Source organism: Polypterus senegalus, chromosome 4, assembly GCF_016835505.1.
Source record: "Polypterus senegalus isolate Bchr_013 chromosome 4, ASM1683550v1, whole genome shotgun sequence".
NCBI lineage: Eukaryota > Metazoa > Chordata > Cladistia > Polypteriformes > Polypteridae > Polypterus > Polypterus senegalus.
In genome coordinates this window covers 159,506,047-159,525,644 of record NC_053157.1, presented here as the reverse complement: position 1 = coordinate 159,525,644, position 19,598 = coordinate 159,506,047, and the positions used below count along the sequence as shown (strand labels likewise).

Sequence of the window (19,598 nt, the reverse complement as noted above, 5' to 3'; positions counted from 1 at the left end):
CCTTCTAATAGATAAGAGCAGCACACACCTTAGAGTAGAGGTAGACAGCACCAGTCCTGGAGTGCACACTGGCTGTGGGTTTTTGCATCAGCCAGGTTTCTCATATCACTTAATAAGGTGGCTTAGTTTTCCTTCCTTTCTGCCATGTCTCAACTTAATAGAAACGTGCATGTTTGTTCTGCTGAAAACTGGCAGGATTTTCTAAGTAAGAATGAATCAGTATCCCTCAATCCTCATCATTTGTTTAGACAGCGAACTCTGATGATGTTTGGATGTAAAAAATAGCACATTAGCTGGACAACTACTGACTGCTTTTTTATTAGTAAATCCTCTTCAGCCAGCTCCTGTCTAAGACAAAAAATGTAACTTTGAATATTACCATAAGCATTAATCAAGCCTAATTTGGAAAATTGATAGATTACTACACACCAGAGGCCTCATGTATAAACGGTGCGTACGCACAGAAACGTTGCGTAAGAACTTTTCCACGTTCAAATCGCGATGTATAAAACCTACACTTGGCATAAAGCCATGCACTTTTCCACGGTACCTCATACCTTGTCGTACGCAAGTTCTCCGCTTGGTTTTGCAGACTGGCGGCACCCAACATCAAAGCAGTGCTACTGTTCCAGTGTGGTTACACCTTATTTTCCTGACGCGGCTTTATAAATACACCGAAACTAACCGCATATTGTTTATTAGTGTAATGCATCTGATTGTAATTAACTTGTAACAATATAATGGTCCAGGGAACAGCCATAGTATTCCAAATCACTTCTTCTTCTTCTTTCAGCTCCTCCTGTTAGGAGTTGCCACAGTGGATCATCTTTTTCCATATTTCTCTCACTGCACCACTCTGAGTATTTATATCACTGTATTTGAGTGTGAATCACAGCAGCAGCTGATCGGAAAGGGAATTATCGGTATACAGCTTCAAGGACACGCTGTCTCAGCCACTGCAAAATGTTTTAAAGCCTTTCCTGTACGGACCTCGCGGTTCAGAAACAGTTTCATCCCAAGAACTTTAAATGCATTCAATCAATTGCTCCTTGTAGAACTGTCTGTACTTATAAGTACAATCACCCCACTGTAAACTTGCACTACAGTTATAATATCGCACAACCTGAGCCACTTTATAAAGCGCGTATTTACATATGATGACAATATCATTTATAAGCTTACAGATGGCTTAACGTCTATTACAGAGCTGATTGCGTGGCGATTGGTTACTTGGGGAAAGAAAAGCACTGACTGCAGTGACGGCTACGCCAATATATATTTAATATAAAACAGAAAGAGAAAATAACAACACAGCTAAAAACGCAGGAAAAAATTTCGGCAAAAGTTAAATGCTTGTGTCATGAGCACGATCCTAGAGCCGCCCCTGACTGTACTGCTGCAATAAATTATTTCATCGAAGTGAAACACATGTTTAATAACGTGCTTTAACTCCTATCATCATGAAAATGACATCACGTATACATCTCAGTATTTTAGTTATTCAGAGAGCTGTAATATCACGAATGTAATGGATTCTGTGTCGTGAGAACCCTAAATCCAAAGAGGACTGTTTCATTTATGTTAGGTAGAATGCCCAGAGGGGACTGGGCGGTCTCATGGTCTGGAATCCCTACAGATTTTATTTTTCTCCAGCCGTCTGGAGTTTTTGTTTTTCTGTCCCCCCTGGCCATTGAACCTTACTCTTATTCAATGTTAATTAATGTTGATTTATTTTGTTTTCTTATTGTCTTTTATTTTTTTATTCTTTATTATGTAAAGCACTTTGAGCTACTGTTTGTATGAAAATGTGCTATATAAATAAATGTTGTTGTTGTTGTTGTTGCGGTTGGAGGAAGAGAGTCGGTTTAAGAAGCAAGTAGTGATTCACACACATAGAGCACATAGAAGATCAAATACAAAACAAAGCATTTAACGTGCTACTTTAATTACGATGTGATTTGAGAAACTGGTTAATTAAACGATTTTAAGATGAAGTTTATGATGTTCTACTTTAATGACAAAATAAACTATGTGATTAAAGTGGAAATGTCGAGATTGAAGTTGACATTTCATGCTTTTTCCCCACTGTGTGCCTTTTTTCTCTGTACCCTAATAAGCTTTCATATGACACTCAGACAGTGGGCTTACAACTCGGCTTTTCACAGCGACTTTGATATGTGACTTCTTTTTTATTTCCGGCACTGTGCGATTTGTGAATGTGAGCTTTCAAGTTTCTCCAACACGCTATGTCACTCGATCAACTTCCTTTTGTTTATTATACCACGGTTTATTTGAACAAATAGTATGTTTTTCCTTTGCCTCCACTTGGTATTCGCTGAAATTCTTATATTTTCCCTGTGCTTTTCCCATTGTCTTTTCACAGAAGGCTGCGCTTAAGGGCGATTTATATTGATTTGCATATTCAATGAAGCATAATTCTGGGAAGAGTTGGGGCGTTACATAATGCGCGTGCACGAGCGTTAGTTTTGACGCTGATCGGGATTTATGTAGCGGAAGAACGTGGAAGTTGGAGTATGCACAGATTCCTGCATTTGGATTTTTCTGTGCGTAAGCACATTTCGGCTTTTGTGCTTGCGCCATGTTATAGTGCGAGTTCTACGCACGGCGTTATACATGAGGCCCCAGGAGATGAGAAAACATAAGAGTTTTCAAAATCTTAACAGAGAAACAAAACTCAAACTGTGGGTTATTTTGGACTGTTTAGTGTGAGAAGTGAAGCAACCTGTCTAATGAAAACAAAAAAAAGTCCTTCCTTCAACCAAAGCCTTTTTCTGTTGTTAATTAGCACTTCTTCTTTAACTAAAAGCTCACCTCAGTTTTAAGTCTGGCATTCCAGGGTCAGCATTGACTTACCCACACCATTAAGCACAATTTATAGGGCTGGGAGCTATTTAGTAGATGGGCTTCTTATTTCGACCTTATGCATCTTTTGAACCCTTGACACCCTACAAAGTACAAAAGTTTATTTTTTAAAAGTCACCAATAACTCCCAACACACATAGTTGAAGCATTACACATTTTTTTTTACAGTACCTGCTTTCAATGTTTCAGGCTGATGCAGACTTTTAACAGACTATCACAAACTCGAACAAGAGCCATAGCAAGGCTTGGGGCAGCCACCCCTATATTGATTTCCTGGCTGCAAAATTGTAAACAAGTGATAGCACTGATGTGCACAAATCAGAGTCGAAAACAGAACTGAGGGGATAGGGGAAAGGTGGAGGCTTTTAAAGGTCAGTATAGGAAGTGATGTCAAAGGGGCCGAGATCGGAAGGGACTTCAACCATAGGCTCGGGGCCGGAAATGACATCAAAGGGGCCGGAACTGGAAAGGTCTTCATCCATAGGTTCAGACCCGGAAGTGACGTCAACAGGGCCAGGTGGAATTTCCCGTGAATGGTCTGTAAAAAAGTGAGAAAAAGAATCAGTGCACTCTGCCACATCCCGGTCTGATTGAGAATTGCCCTCATTCAAGCCCTTTATCTGCCTCCCATAGACACGTGTGTGATAAGATTTAAACAAATGTTATGACACATTTTATCCCAGCAAGCTTTACAAATACACTAGAACGGTTTTGTGTTTCAATATTTTAAGGTTTAGGAAGTGATTTATTCCGGGACATGAGTAAGTCCATGGGGAGGAGGGAATCACCAGCTGAGTAATTTAAATTTCAAAGCCACAATCCTTAATTATATTCACAGTATACTGCAATTATTGCAGAACTTTAAATATCAGTTTTAATATTGTTCAGTTGGTGACAATTTGTAAAATTTGCCATGATAAGGAGGCACATCTGTGGGTTGACTGCACAACAGATTTTTACACAAGTATTAGAAAGAGAGCTTAATACCCATAATTTCATAAAATAATAGTCTGTTTGAGGAATAATTACTAATCTGTAAATAAAGCTATCCAATTGTTTCCTTTTCACAAAAATATCAAATAAAGCAGGAGGACCGGAACTGGGCTGGTACTCAAACACCTCTTGTAAGCCATCCATCCACGTGTGTACAGATGTAAGCCATCATGTAGTAAATTGGTAATAACATTTTCACAATCTCTGTGTTAATGATAAGTTACATTATATTTACAAAGTATATTTTTTAATCCAGGGAGGTTGTCCGTAGAACTATCATCTCAAAGATATACCATTCTGGATTAGCAGACATTGCACGTGTGGAGCTGGCACATTCTTCCCATTACTGCTTGGCTTTTCCTCAGGAAATGTCAATATACATCCACTTCTTCACACAGTCAGTTCCAGATTGACTCCGTGTGGGTCTGGGTGTATGCAAGTGGGCTCTGAGATGGACCAGCACCCAGTCCAGGGCTGTCTGTCACTTACCTCCCAATGCATCCACGATAGGCTTTGACAACCCCATGACCCTGAATTGAATTGTGTTTGAGAATATGCATTTTGTATTGTTATGTTATAGTCTACAAGTATAATCTTTTTAAATAATTAGTAAAGAAAATTCATGCACTTAATAACTCTTAAATTTGATTATTTTCTTTTAACATGTTTCAAGACATTTCTCTGGCACATAGATATATTGAGAAAAGTAATTTCATTTTGTTTAGTCATATACAACTGGATTTTATGTTTTACCTGAATAATAATTTATTTTCTGTCTCTTTTGAATTGATTTTCATGGTAACACGGTGGTAAGCAATCCTACTTAACACTTCTATAGTTCAAGGTTTGAATCTTGAGCCTGATTACTGTCTGGTTTTTCTTCAGGTCATGTAGTTTTTCCTCTCTTTCTTTAGAGTAACCAGTGTCTCTAAACTGGCCCAGTGTTGGGGTGATTGTGCAAGTTGGGCTTGTGATGGACAGTTACCCTGCCCAGGATCACATTGTGCCTGATGATAAAGATTTAGGCTTTGTCCCATAACTCTGAATGAGATTGAACATTAATAGCACAGGACAACAAAGATTTTGTTTCCTGTATCTTATGGATTTTAAACTGCAGATTTCCTATCATATTATAAGTATGCATATACAGTATAACAACTGTAACTGTAATGATCTAAAAGTAATGGCACTGCTCCTAGAAATGCAGCTCAGATATATAAGTACTATAATTTCATTTGTGAATGGGACAGCCATGCTGAAGAGTCTCATTACATTAAAAAGAACTTGCCAAAGTTTAGCATATAAGCCACTTGTCGATTCAACAAAGATATTTTTAGCTCCACTTCATATAAAACTTTGACCGATGATAATCTTTGTAAAGTGACCAACAAAGAAAGTAAAGGATTTCAATAGTTCAGTCATGTTTCCACAAATATCTGATGCCAAGATTAAGGAAGGCATTTTGTTGGCCCACAAATCACACATCTCATCAATGAAAAGAGTTTGAACATCTCTTAACAGGGTGAAAGGAAATCTCATGGAAGGCATTCAAGGATGAAGTTGAAAATGTTCTTGGCAACTACAGAGCACCAAGCTAAGCCCAGCAGGTTGATGACATGTTTCATACATATGAAGTGGAACACGCTAGTAAAGATTAATTTTCTGCATTCATACTTGGACTTCTTCCCTGCTAATCTTACAGCAGGCAGTGATGAACATGGTGAAAGGATTCACCAGGGCATTGCAAAGATGGAAAAGTAGAATCAGGTCAAGTGGAATCCATCAGTGCTGGTCGATTTGTGATGGACACTGATGAGAAGCATCATATGTTGAGGTCAAATGAAAATCAGTAGCAAAAAATGTGTAAGTAACTTTACCTAAATCAAGGTTTTAGCATCATTAACTGATTAAACACGATAAATTCCATAAAAGTTACATAGGAGTTTGGAGAGACGTAAAGTAATATAGTCAACCTGAAATTATATTCGTGTTCAATTTGAAGTTGCTGAACGTAATCACCAAAAATTTTCAGGAAACAAAAATTAAAAAATGTAAATGTAAAATGCCAATGTAATAAATGGATGCCCTTTTTTATTTATTAGTTTTATTAAGTTGAAATTGTAATTTGATTTTCCACTAGCCCCAATCACTACATTTTTGATTTTTATCCAGTTAGTTATATTATTAAGATGCTTGACTTTCTGATGCTGTATTTAAATAACACATTTCTTTACTGCCTTTGTTCATAAATGCACTGTTTTTCATTTGTACTAAATACTCATGAATAAAAAAGAGAGATTCTCTGTACCTCATTTCCCTAGACAGGACTAAGCCAGTTTCAAATGGATGGGCACACTGAGAATAACAATGCATTTACAACAAATGATATGGCTACTCATTTAATTTATAGTATACACACTAAAAGGCATATACTGTATCAGCAATATATTTGTAATGCTTTGTCATTATTGCCCCATCATTGGTTTTGAAAGCTTCATTAGTGTTTAAGTATTTGAATGAAATGATAATATTTATTTCAAACTGAACTTTTAATCATGTACTGAAAGCAGTGTTACATAATGGTAATTATGATAATAAAAAAACTTAGTTCTGTTCTTTTCTGTCTGTGTTTATACTACAGATATACGTGTCTAGATCAGCATGTAAAGAGAATGAAGTTTAATTTTCTTTTCACTGATTGAAGTAAGACTTTGTACATTGTAAATCTATCATACGTAATAAACAGAAATCTATGAGAAATGTAACTTGATCTTGTAAACTTCAGCCATCATAACAGCAGTGACACATAATTTAAGATACAACATTGTGAAATTGCCATGAAGCATAATGTAATTGTTTTGACAGAATAAATTACATTTTTTCAACATAAAGGTAACTCAATTTTATTATGACTTGTTCACTACATAAATATGCATTTGTTCAATGAGCCATAAAATACTTCAGCAATTTCTTTGCTCATTATTAATTTACATTTTTGATCTGTAATAATTCTATTATTCATTTCACACTGACACTCTTATCCTGTGCCTTAGATTTGTTACATTAGTTCAGATTAAAAGACTGTCTCTGTCTCTCCCATAAAAGTTGAATGGTCATTTTGTATGCTCACACAAGCTGGCTAGTTGCCTCATAAAATTTGAGGATATTAGAGCAAGCATTTTGCATCTTGATGCTTTTTCTAACACCAACTTCTTTTAATCTACTTTTACGATACACAAGAAGCATGGATACATTATGCTAACTGCAAGTTATAGGGATAATTTAATTATTAAACACAAATCTAAGTAAGTAATGTACGAGGGACATTCAAAATGTTTACGCACTTTTATATTTTTGTTGGAAACGGTGAAGGTGGGAGGAGTAGTAATTGGGCATTAAAAAGTTGGTACGATGCTGACAAAATTGCATTGCAAACAAAGGTGACTATGTTGAAAAGTGTTGTAATTTTTTTTTAAATTCTTAATAAATAGAGTTTAAAAAAGGTGCGGAAACTTTTTGAATGTCCCTCGTAGTACTCAGCATTAACATGTAACATACAATGTGTATGCCTCTGTTACAGTAGATTCCATTTGGTATGGAACTTGTAAAAGCAGTGTTAGCGTTTGTGATGCATCATCTATTGGATTGACAAATCCAATGTATTTTATTACTAAAAGTATTTGTGATGCACCATCTTTTGGAATGACAAAGATATAGCAACTGGACACAGACAAAGAAAAACGCACAGACACCTTTTATTAAGGTGGATAGTACTAATATACAAATAACCATTTCCTCATTTGGTTTAAATACATTTTCCATGTACATAATCTACATAGTATATGCTTTATACCTATATACAGTGTATCATCCTCACTTTAAGTCATTGCCTGTTAACGGAATTTTGTAAATTGAGGTTTTTGAACGTGAAGTTCTTAAAAAAAAAAAAAACTGACAGCATTAGACTTGCAATTACAGGCAATTTCTTTTGTGCTGTTAATGACATCCAAGATTTTTTTGATGATTATGAGAGAATTTCAGCTACATATAAGTTATGCACACTCATGTACTATAGTATAGCCAAAGCCAATTTCTACATTTTTGAATTGATTATGCTGTGAGATTACAAATTTAAAGCGTTGGATGAACAGAACGTTAAGTTTAAATCTCAATTTCAACCACAAACCAGCTGTGCTTCAGCAAGTACAAAGTCAACCTCCTCTTCTTCCCTCTTCATCTTTCTCCACTTCTATGTCTGGTTGATATTTTATAGGTTTTGGCATAATTTTTATGGCCAGAAGTCTTTCCTGGTGCCAACATCTTCCAAATATGCACATTCTACAGTAGCTTTCACAATAAAAATGTGTATTATTTGTATGGTGATGTGCACCAGTACGAGAGAGAGACAACACAGAATCGGCTCCTTCAAAGCAATTAACATTATAAGATATTTTATAATAACAATGTAAAAGACTCATTGCTGTTATAGGTTATAAATAACTACATGGCCTTTTGTTTATGTTTCAAGGGCATCTGTATGACTCAGACCAAAGTTTTTTAATACAGCTTTCTGCAGCTGGTATTTGGAAAATGGCTTGTATTTCTGAAATACAGTGTTTATATCCTAATAATAATAATAATTCATTACATTTATATAGCGCTTTTTTATCAGTTACTCAAAGCGCTCAGTAATTGCAGGTTAAGGGCCTTGCTGAAGGGCCCAACAGAGCAGAGTCCTTATTGGCGTTTACGGGATTCAAATCGGCAACCTTCCGAATGCCAGTGCAGATCCCTAGCCTCAAAGCCACCACTCCACCATATCCTACCATTCAACAATGTTTTATAAATCATTGGTACCCTAAATCTGTTTAAATTGTCATACTTGTGGCATTCGGGTGACGTGATATTCATTCCTTAAAATGTTAAATTTCCTTTAGGACTCACATTTTAAGGCTTGTTCCACATTATTTATAAATTTCCCTTTCAAAAGGCCTATTTGTGATTCTGTTTTAAACAGGTGTATTCAAAGAAAATTGATCAAGCAATTTATAAAAGAAGGATTTTTGTCTAATCTCCCTTTGACATGCAGTTGCTCCATCCTGGGTATAACATTACTCTGCATCCAGCCCTGCATGTAGGCCCTCCAACCTGCAGGGGAAAACCTGGGGGTTGGTGGCAGAATTGGCACTCCATCCACCTTAAAAAAAACCTCACACTGTTCCACTCCATCTGAACTAGTGTGGTGCTGAGGTGTCATCCGTTACATGGCTGCACTTGGGTCCTAATCTGGGATCCTGAGTTGATCTGTCATGTGGTGGGTGTGGCAACGCGCAATATCAGCGCATGCTCCTAACCTCCCTCTCTCTCTCTCTCCCTTTATAAAGCTAAGGAGCAGAAGTGAGGATTACTTTATATTTTAAAAGACACCGGGTAAGAAGTCAGTAGATAGTTCTATAAGGGACGTGAGTTGGCAAGTTGTTTGTCCAGAATGTTATTTGTCTCATTGCAAACAGATGAAGTGAAAATGGGTGAGAAATTTATCATGAAGGGGTTCAAGTCTATTGCCTGTTGGTAGGTAAATTAACGAATGTAAATCGCCCAGTTCCACCATGTGTTTTGTCCTGTGAATGTCTTGCAGACCCTGTTTGCGATGTAAATAACGCTCATTTCTAGTGTTGTCCAGAGCCTCCAGCTTGGAATGTGAAAGGCAAAGATGAGCCAAAAACCCAAACTAGAAAGAAATAACTGCTGAGTAAACAATACAAACAAAAAATAATACAAATTAATGGTACTTTAAGTGTTTTTGAACAAAAATATCCTAAAATGACTAAAGTTGTATTGCAGTTAGCAGTTCTATAAAGATGTAAATAAACATGTATAAATGTGTATTATGCACTAAGTTAACAATTAAAACCTTCTGGTATTGTTTCAGATGCAAGTACATATGCACACTACCTGTTCAATGCATTTGATACAGATCATAATGGCTCCGTGAGTTTTCAGGTAAGTAGGACTTTCCTGATTAGATGTGGAATAGTTATGGAAAACTTACCTTGACAAGATAAAATGCGTTTTTAATCTCATTTACTGTACATTCTCAAGAAACAAACTATAAATCCTTCCTTCCCTTTAAGTCATAGAATTCATAATGATGAAAACAATATATCTTATAATTCCAATTATGTCATTCACTGTATTATATAAAGAACCTCTTTTGAAAAATCAACTACATTTATTAAATGAAAAGTATAGTTAGTATCACGTCATGTGTTTGTGTTTGAATGTAGTAGAACATGAAAAAATGAATCTCATTCCTTTTCCGGTGCAGATTAGGTTGATTTGTGGCTCTAAATTGCACACGGGTATGGGTGTGCAAATGGATGGAAATGTGTTGTCTCTTCTAATGCTGTTTCATGCTTTGTTGCCTGATGTTGATATGACAGATTTTTCTCCACTGTAATTTTGCATTTGCATAAGCAGGTTCACACAGTAGATGAATAAATGAATAATGACTTAAATTGTATTCTTGAAACACACCTTAAGACTTGTATGTTTGGCACACTTCGTTTAAAATAAAAAAAATATTTAATATTATTTCATTTATTTTATTATACTAATTTAGTTTTCTCTTATGAAAATTTGCTGATTGATCTAGTTGATTCTGCTAGACAACATTTATTTATATAGCACATTTTCATATAATATAGCTCAAAGCCCTTTACAAAATGTCAAAGAGAAACTTTCAAGAAAAGAGAAACAAAGAAAAAAACAAATCTACAGTAGAAGCGTAGCCTCCTAATATACAGTGTCATGATATAAGTCTCTAAAGAGGAGTCCAGTGATAAGGTCAGATGGCCAGGCTGGAGAAAAAAATAAAATCTGCAGGGGTTCTAAGGGCAGTTGTACACACAGCCTCCACTGTGCATTCTATCTAACATAAACGTTCTTAAATCAATTCAGTTTGTTTCCAAGCTACAAATGAAAGGATTTGATGAAGTCGGTCTTGTGGACTGCTGGGGCACCCATCTTCATTCCATCATCACATGTAGCTGCATAGTGCCTTGATCAGCTGTGCCACCACAGAAAAACTGGAAACGACAGCAGAGAAAAGTGGAAATTGGTAAAGATAGCAGATCCCTGAAGAATTTCATAATTCTGTGCCAATATAGTCTATAAGTGCAACTAAAATGTAGCTACGAAAAAGCCATATTAAAATAATAGATTTTTAGCAGTTTTTTTAAAACATTCCATCGTATTTGCCTGGGAAATTTCTATAGGTAAAGTATTCCAGATTTTAGGTGCATAACAGCAAAAGGCCACCTTACTTCATTTAAGCTTGGCTCTTAGAATTATAAGACCACCACCATTAGAAGATCTAAGGTTACGACCTGGAGAGTATGGGGACAGTCATTCCAAAGTATAGGACAGAGCAAGATTATTTAAGGTTTTATAAACCCTTCATAGTATTTTAAACTCAATTCTAAATGAAAAAGTACATTAGTACTGCTATTGAGATTGAAATGACAACAAACTTTGTTTTTCTTCTTATTTTACTTTTTAACCAAGTCAGAAAATATATGCAGAGCATAGCATGCAGGGTATTCCGGTGGTTAGTGGGATTGGTGACCCTGTTGAATGTGTGTGTGTTCACCCTGTTATGTGTTCCTGCCTTACACCCAATGCCTGCTGTGTTAAGCTCCAGCTTCCTTTCGACCCTGCATTCGGTATTTAGGCTTAGAAAATGGAAAGCTGAAGCATTCTTATTTACTTCATTTAAAAAAAAAATCTTTATTAAATATTGACTGTGGTGAGTGTTACATGATAGTTTTTCTGAGACTGCCTCACTGCTGTTTGTGCACGCAGCACATTCAGACATTAGCTGCAGGTACAGTATATGCACACGACTTTGCAGCCATTTAAATAGCTTGGACTGACTACTGAGGATCTGTTTTACCAACAGGAGTGGCTATCAGACATGTAAAAGAGGAAAATAATATATACAAAATATACAAGTTCAAGTGACTTCTCAAAAGCTAAATCTGGAATGGTAAGCTAAACTGTAATTGAAGTCATATAGAATGTTCCTCTGTTTGTTTTAAGGGTGGGTAACGTGCAAGAGAAAGTTGCCTAGGGTAGGATGGATTTAATTATTCTATTGTTGTATTAATTGTTTAAGCTGTAGTCCAGAACAAAAAAACACTTCAGGAAAAGAATATCCTTCATTGGACATTTATTTTAGGAAGATAATGCATCCACTGGGGATTTGTCCTGTTTCTGTAAGCTCCACCAATGGTTGTACATCATATCAGGCCAGTAAAATCTCTGAAGTGTATACTGGTTACCTGCGCATACCCATATTTAGTAAATCTATCAGTTATTGCACATTATTAAACGGCGTTATGGTTTATGAGCAGGACCCAGGACACTGAAACAAAAAATAATCTGATGAAATGCAGGTACTGTACTCATATGTGATACTTAATTTATAAATATTTATACATGGTTTAACAAAAACAAAAAAACACATATACATACATTTTTCCTAAGAGTAGACGGATATTTATCACTTAAGAGAAAGAGTAACATCTTTAATGTTGCAAAAAAAGAATTCTGTTTCACTGTCTAAAAACATGTTCTAGTTGCCTTGCTGAATTTGTAACCTTTTATCCCCTTAACAATAAAATGACATTATATTTGTTAATAAAACAATACTGTGATTGATTTTGATATGATGCGTTGCTACTATCGTTATAAGTTAAATAGAGGCTACCACATTTCTTCTACATTTATCTGAATCTAAAATAATTGCATGACAGAAATTTGTGCTCATTCCAGTAGAACAGTGCTACAGGCGCTAACTTCCTACTGTGTTCAATGTAGGTTTTCTATTTAATTAAGGCTAAAAGATTTTGTGATTTTCATAGCAGTTCATTTCTTTAATCCAGTACTTGCTTTCACTACAAAGTAAAATTCTTTGCTAAACCTATTTTCAATTGAAATTATAAGAGATGGCATGAAATTCATGAAATTCATTGCCTTAAAACCAACTGAACCATTGACATGTACCTTTTTAAGTCTTTGCCTTTTTAAAATTAAATTTTGATTCATACTGATTACTGCCTTCTCTGGAAATGTCTTGGAGCAATCATCAGATTCTCGTATTCAGTATTATTTATTAAACAGCATGCAATGATTGCTAGCTTTCACTATTCCAGAAAGGCATATGTAATGGCTTGACTAGTGATATAAAATCAATGGTTACTTTTCTAGTTGAATTTAATCACAGGTGCAAAAACGTCTGTTAAGAATTGAAACAGTTGACTATATGGTAACATAATTATTTATTAATGTGCTTCCCGTTTCAATCATACTGATTATAGCAGTGACTTAAAGGTCAAAAAATAAATCCCAGTTTAATCCAAGTCCACATGCAGAATAATGTACTAATAGTTTTCCATCAATAATGGTAAGAAATGCTTTTAAAATGTTCAGTTCTTGTAAATGAACACTTCAGTCTTCTACTGGATGCAAGTGATTTTACCATGAAAGAGTATAGCTGTTAGAGCATACTATAGAGTGTAAAATCTAAAGAGTAGCAGTTAAGTTTAATTTGCTTTTATTTGTTTTTTCTTCTCTGGTAGTAGATACTATTTGTAGCACCAGCTTTAAAGTTACCATGTGTTTCAGAAATAGATGAATATTTACTAGGAGGATTCAAAGTAAACTCTCAAAGCAGGGTCTCTTTCCCCACCTACTGGAAGAAACAAATATAATTTTCAGAAGAAAGAGCTTTGAAAATACATTTTTCTTTTCTACTGCTTAAAGACTACAGAGATTGCCATGGGGTCTTGATAGATTCTGAGTGGTCCAACTGTAGTTTGAGTTACTCCATATACATTGCACACAGTGTAGTATATTTAACTAAAGTCAGCCATGCTTTTATGTAATTTCAATAAGAAAAGCAAAGTTTAATTTAGGCAAAGATCAGGTAGACAAGCAGCTGCCTGCTTTTCCTTTAAATTAACAAGCACAAAGTAAATGGATTAAGCAATTGTCCTGACCGCTGTTATCTCAAATCAAATGTGGTAATAAAATGCAGAATAGCTTCATGTTTAAAGTATAAAATTACTACTTGGCAGTTTTCCGTTGACAAGTAGGGGTCAGAAGAATGACTGTTGTGCCTGAAAGAGTGAATGTTGTTGCGCCTGAAAGCAGGCATGAATAATAACGAAGATGGTAGTAAAATGTACAAATAGGGTAATCTTGTTATTTCTCTCCTCACAGAGCCTACAGCGGCCACGATCATTGTTATCTCTGCAAACAGTACACAATCACACACTGCTCATCTTCAGCCTTTACTTCATTCACTTTGAGCAGACCTATATTTACCAGCTCATTCTACGTTTTACATTTAAATTGCTTTTCTGTGTACCATATTTTCTTTTATTAGACAAGGATATGAGTCGAGAGCACTAGTACAGTTCTGTAATTGCTGCACACAACAGAAGGATATGCAGTATGCAGCCACAATGAACCACAATACAGAACTTTGCCCACTGAAAGGATGGTATTTTGTTTTGATAAACTTGTAAGCAGACAGAGCAGTCTGCCAATGATATTTCATTTTAGTGACATCCATCCATCCAGTGACAGTAGTTTGACAATGTCAGATAACAGAGATAACTAGAAGTCTAGGAAAGAAGCTGAATCAGAAGTTCAAACAATATTTTATAAAGTATTATAAAGTTAATTTTTCCATTCATACTATGTTTATTTGGCTGTAATACATATACAATAGAATACAATACAGTTTATTTTTGTATAGCCCAAAATCACACAGGAAGTGCCGCAATGGGCTTTAACAGGCCCTGCCTCTTGACAGACCCCAGCCTTGACTCTCTGAGAAGACAAGGAAAAACTCCCAAAAAAAACCTTGTAGGGAAAAATGGAGGAAACCTTGGGAAAGGCAGTTCAAAGAGAGACCCCTTTCCAGGTAGGTTGGGCGTGCAGTGGGTGTCAAAAGAAGGGGGTCAATACAATACAATACAATACACAGAACAGAACAAATCCTTAATACAGCATAATAATAAAAATTTTAGAAGCATGGAGCAGAATTTAACAGTAGATGATATCACATAATTAGATTTGGATATTTTTAGAGTCCTGGAGACCTCATTCATCAAGCTACCTCCCCATTTGGCCATTCCACGGCTGAAATATTGCTCGGCCAGCCAATCCGATGAAAGGACCCCTCTTTCCCATGATTCCTGTGATCCTCCATCAGGGATGACTTTACCATATGCAGGCAAACAACTTGGCAGGTGGGCTGTGGCACCAATTGCCACATTTGAGTACCGAGAACAGAAACAGAATAGGTGAGGGTTAGTAACAAATTATAACAATCATGTTACTTATGTTTTAGTGCTCATAGACTGATATCTGGAAAATCTAAGAATATATTTAGTTCTTCTGTCCTGCCAACCATTTCCTCAAACTTATCATTGCAACTCATGGGTATGACAGGCTGGAGTTAATTGGAAAAACCCCACGTGCTATTAATCATGGTTGAACTTAAATGATAGTATGTCACCCCTTGCAAATATTATATCAATAAATTTAAATTAATAGCAGAATTGCTCATTTTATGCTTGAAATGTAAATAGAAACCTACCTAAATAGAAATCTGCCCAGCAGATAATACATCTTTAATGAGTAGCTTTCTTCCCGAATTCTTCCAAAGCAACCATTATTTAAAATTAGAATCTCTGCATTACATTTTATTTTTATGCTGATGACAATTCAGAGTATTTATAAATAAATACATTATTACCTGCTTTCCTGAGTGAACATAGCACCTATCTTGGTAGCATTGGGTACTAGGCAAGAAACAGCCCTCTATAGTGCGCGACAAGACCTCAGGACCCACTCATGCGCACATCACCCTTTAACCTTGCCTATATGACTTTAGAGGATGTGGGAATATACCTGGAGTTTTCTGAGGGGGAAACAAAATCATTAGACATGGGGAGAATGTACAAACTCCAGACAGAAAATGATCAGGGGCAGGATTCAGATCCAGGATGCTGGTTTAGTGGAGTGGGAGCAGTAACCACTGCAGTGCCTGTAGTAGTTGTAGTAGTCAGAGAGTGTATGATTGAAAATCCACAGTTCTTACATTCTGAGAAAATAAAATTACATTTTTTGGTGGGAGGTCATTTTGTCATTAAGAAGGACACTGACACTTCTGAGCTTTAAGGACTTCAACTTTAGCTTCACTAAATCACCACAAAATTATGTTTAGGACTAATTTAACTATTAGTCATTCTATTTTTCACTGAAACCTTATTTTTCCGTCTTAGACATATTGTACAATGTTGGTGTCCAATCAGTAGTGTTACTTAATGCCTACATGATCACAAGACACAGGATTGGGAGGCAGTTTGAGAACATATAGATGAAAGTTAAAGGCATTTTCACACTAATAGTCCATTTGCTTTGTTCCGAGTTAGGGGATGATTCCTTATTTTGTTTCAATTTCCAGTTAGTTCAATTGTATTTCACACTGCAAACCTTTAAGCCAAGGAAATGTATCAATAAACATTCTGTGGGTGTGATGTGGACTTCTTTCACAGGGCAGAAGCATTATTTCCCTGAAAAAAATCATTAAGGGTTTAGAATTAGAAGTAGAAAGCCATTACTGTCATTGTAAAATAATTACAATGAAATTACGAATGCCACTCCAACTGGGTACAAAAACCAAAAACACCATTACTTTTTGTGAAACACAACCAATGCTACAATAAATAATACAAGCAAAAAAAATAAAACATTAATATTACATGTAAAAACATAGTTAAGAAGAAATGAGATTAAATAACAATGTAGCCAGTAGTAATACAATGAAATCATTCCACTGGGGAGTAGCTGCACAAGAGCAGCAGCAGTATGTATTAGTCTATTTCCCAGCACTGACTAAAAAATCATTTTAACCATCTTAATTTGCTTATTTTTCTTCAACATATTTATGGCCAAGGAAAGAAACTGTTTCTGAATCTATCACTCTGTACTTTCAAAGATCTATAATGCCTACCAGAGGGTAAAAGTTCCAACAGGTGTTGACCAGGGTGTGAAGGATCATTAATGATGTTTGTGGGTCTGGTGAAATAGTGGGGCAGGCCATATCTTCCAAGGAGGGTAGACAACAACATGAGAGAGATTTTTTTTTTTGGTGCTGTATTTATGACTCTCTAGAGGGCCTTCTTGACTGTTGCTGAGCATCCGGTGCATGATACTATGATTAAGTGTGCCAGGATGCTGTCGATGGTTGAACAATAAAAAGCCACCAATAGTTTTTGCTTTAAGTTTTTTTTTTTTTTTTCCTGAGCACTCTCAAAAATGTGCAGTCTTTGTTGTGCTTTTTTGACTATCTGCTTTGGTGTTCTTAGACCAGAAAAGATTCTCTGAAATGTGAGTTCCCAAAAATTTGAGGGTCTGCACCCTTTCCACATGGTCTCCATTGATGTAAAGTGGAATTCAATGGACACCATTTGTCAGTCTCTGAACAAAATCTCTGTAGGCAGACTCATCTCCTTTTAATGTGAGCTCATTGGTGTCATCCGCAAATTTAATGATAGTATTTGTGGGATGGATTGGGGTGCAGTCATATGTCTACAAAGAGTGATGGGCTCAGCACACAGCCTTGTGGAGATCCTGAGCTGAGCAAAATGGAAGAAGAGAGATGAGGGTTGAGTTTAAACCTTTGGGGGTGTTTAGTCAGAAAGTCTTTTACCCAGTTGCAGTTAAAGAAGGAGTGGCCTAAGGCTAGGTTTATACTTCACATGATGCGTACTCCAGTGGACACTTGCAAGTGTTGTACTGTTTATACTTGCGCATGTACTTTACGCAAATCTGGAAGATTCCACCAGGAATGACTTATCTGTAAAATGTAACTTACCTACTTTAATGCATTCCATCATGAAAGTGATAAATGTACAGAGATCTGGTATATCATAATTTTAATGTGTTCTGTGCAGCAATTGCTGCTGTCAGTTCAGGAGGAAGCCCTAGAAGCAATCAGCGACTAACTCCTTTTTGAGTTTTAAGATGACGTTTACAACGGTCTACTATAATGATAAACTACGAGGTTAAAGTGGACATTTCAAGATTATAGCCAAAATTTCCTCTTTAATCACAAAAAAGACTTTTTGTTTGAGTTTTTTTTTCTCTGAGGCTCAAATACGCTGCCGTACATTCTGATGCTGTTGTGATTGTGCAAAAAAAAAAAATCAAGAAGATGATATGTAGGACTTTTAAAATCTTTTGTGTCATTATGTTGGGGAATACTTCACGAATGCTTTTGTATATGGCTTCACCACATCAAACCATTCATCAAACATTGAAACACGGACATCGATCCAACAGGATCTGCCAAACGGCTTTCTGTCACATGTAGATAGTAAACAGAGACTCTGACATCATGTTCCATCTTGACCATACTGTGCATCCCGACTTTTTGTTGGTAGTGCAACTCGTGCACATGTCGCATTAATTTCTGATGACATGCTCTGAGGACACATCAAATGAACTCTGGGAACACATGGCAGCCATGATGCATGCATGTTTGCATTCTGTGTGTGAAGGATAAACCGGCCCTAAGTCTGTCAGCTTGCTTACCAATATGTCAGTGATTAGTATATTAAATGCTGAACTGTAGTCTACAAATTGCAGCCTTACATAGCTTCTTCTTTGGTCTACATGGCTCATGTTTTTTCTTTTTCACCTGATGTACATTTGTGTACGTGAGGGGCATGTACTGGGTGCCTGATCACATTCTAGGCATATCCTGATTGAATGGTAATAGTGTGAGTTATTTTATTCAAATTGTTTCACATTTATACATATAAGTGAGTTTCTCTTACCTTTTATTGTTTTTAATACTTCATGTTAACTCTTGATTTACTATGCTGTCAATGAAATTGTCTAATTACCGACCCATATTTCCTTTAATCAGATAAGTCCCATGTTAGATCAAATTCATACCTCACATTAACCACTCCAGGGTTTGTTTTCCAAATAGTCTTGTGCCAGTTGTTTTGGTTCGCACCCGATTGTGATTGGCATGTTCACTTCTACCTGAATGAATCAGACTTTTCAAGAAATTGCACCAGAGTTAAAAAGACACCAAAGAAACTAGGCTTTGAAAATGCCTTTAGTGCTCCACATTAAAATCCAAATTTTCCCTCTGTACCTTTTGTTTATTCAAGAGTGAGAATAGGAATGTGAATTTGTGGAAATTTATAAATGGTTTTATATGAAATGTGCCTGAATGCCATTTTTACATATGTAAGATTACTTTTGGATTATGAAATATATATTCCCCTCCTTCTATTTGGAATACTGTTATTTAGGATGTCCGCCTTTTATAAATGTTTTATTTTAAAAGAGGTGATTAGAACTGACAGTGGGCACAACAAATTTACCCTCTTTGAAAAATGCCATACTTGTGCTTCTACTTCCTCAAATGTCTGGCGACAGCTTGCATTTCTCCATCTGTTCTCACAAACTTCTATAGGTGCAAAGTGGAGTCTACATTGGTTGTATAATAACCTGGGAGAACACTGGCTTGTCTGCAGATCATAAAACACTACAGAGGGTGATGAAGGTGGCACAGAATGTTACTGGCACCCATCTACATTCTCTTCAATACACTTATGACATTCACA

At 36.1% G+C, this 19,598-nt stretch overlaps 1 protein-coding gene across 7 annotated transcripts in view; it reads left to right on the top strand.

The window, feature by feature from the left end:
- The window catches only part of kcnip4a (potassium voltage-gated channel interacting protein 4a), a 1,100,580-nt gene that overhangs the window by 1,043,472 nt on the left and 37,510 nt on the right, over positions 1 to 19,598 (top strand). For all 7 annotated transcript variants that reach the window (XM_039751572.1, XM_039751571.1, XM_039751575.1 and 4 more), the window contains one exon: positions 9,809 to 9,879. In XM_039751572.1, the coding sequence (XP_039607506.1) occupies positions 9,809 to 9,879 (71 nt within the window). The remainder of the gene's footprint in view (positions 1 to 9,808; positions 9,880 to 19,598) is intronic.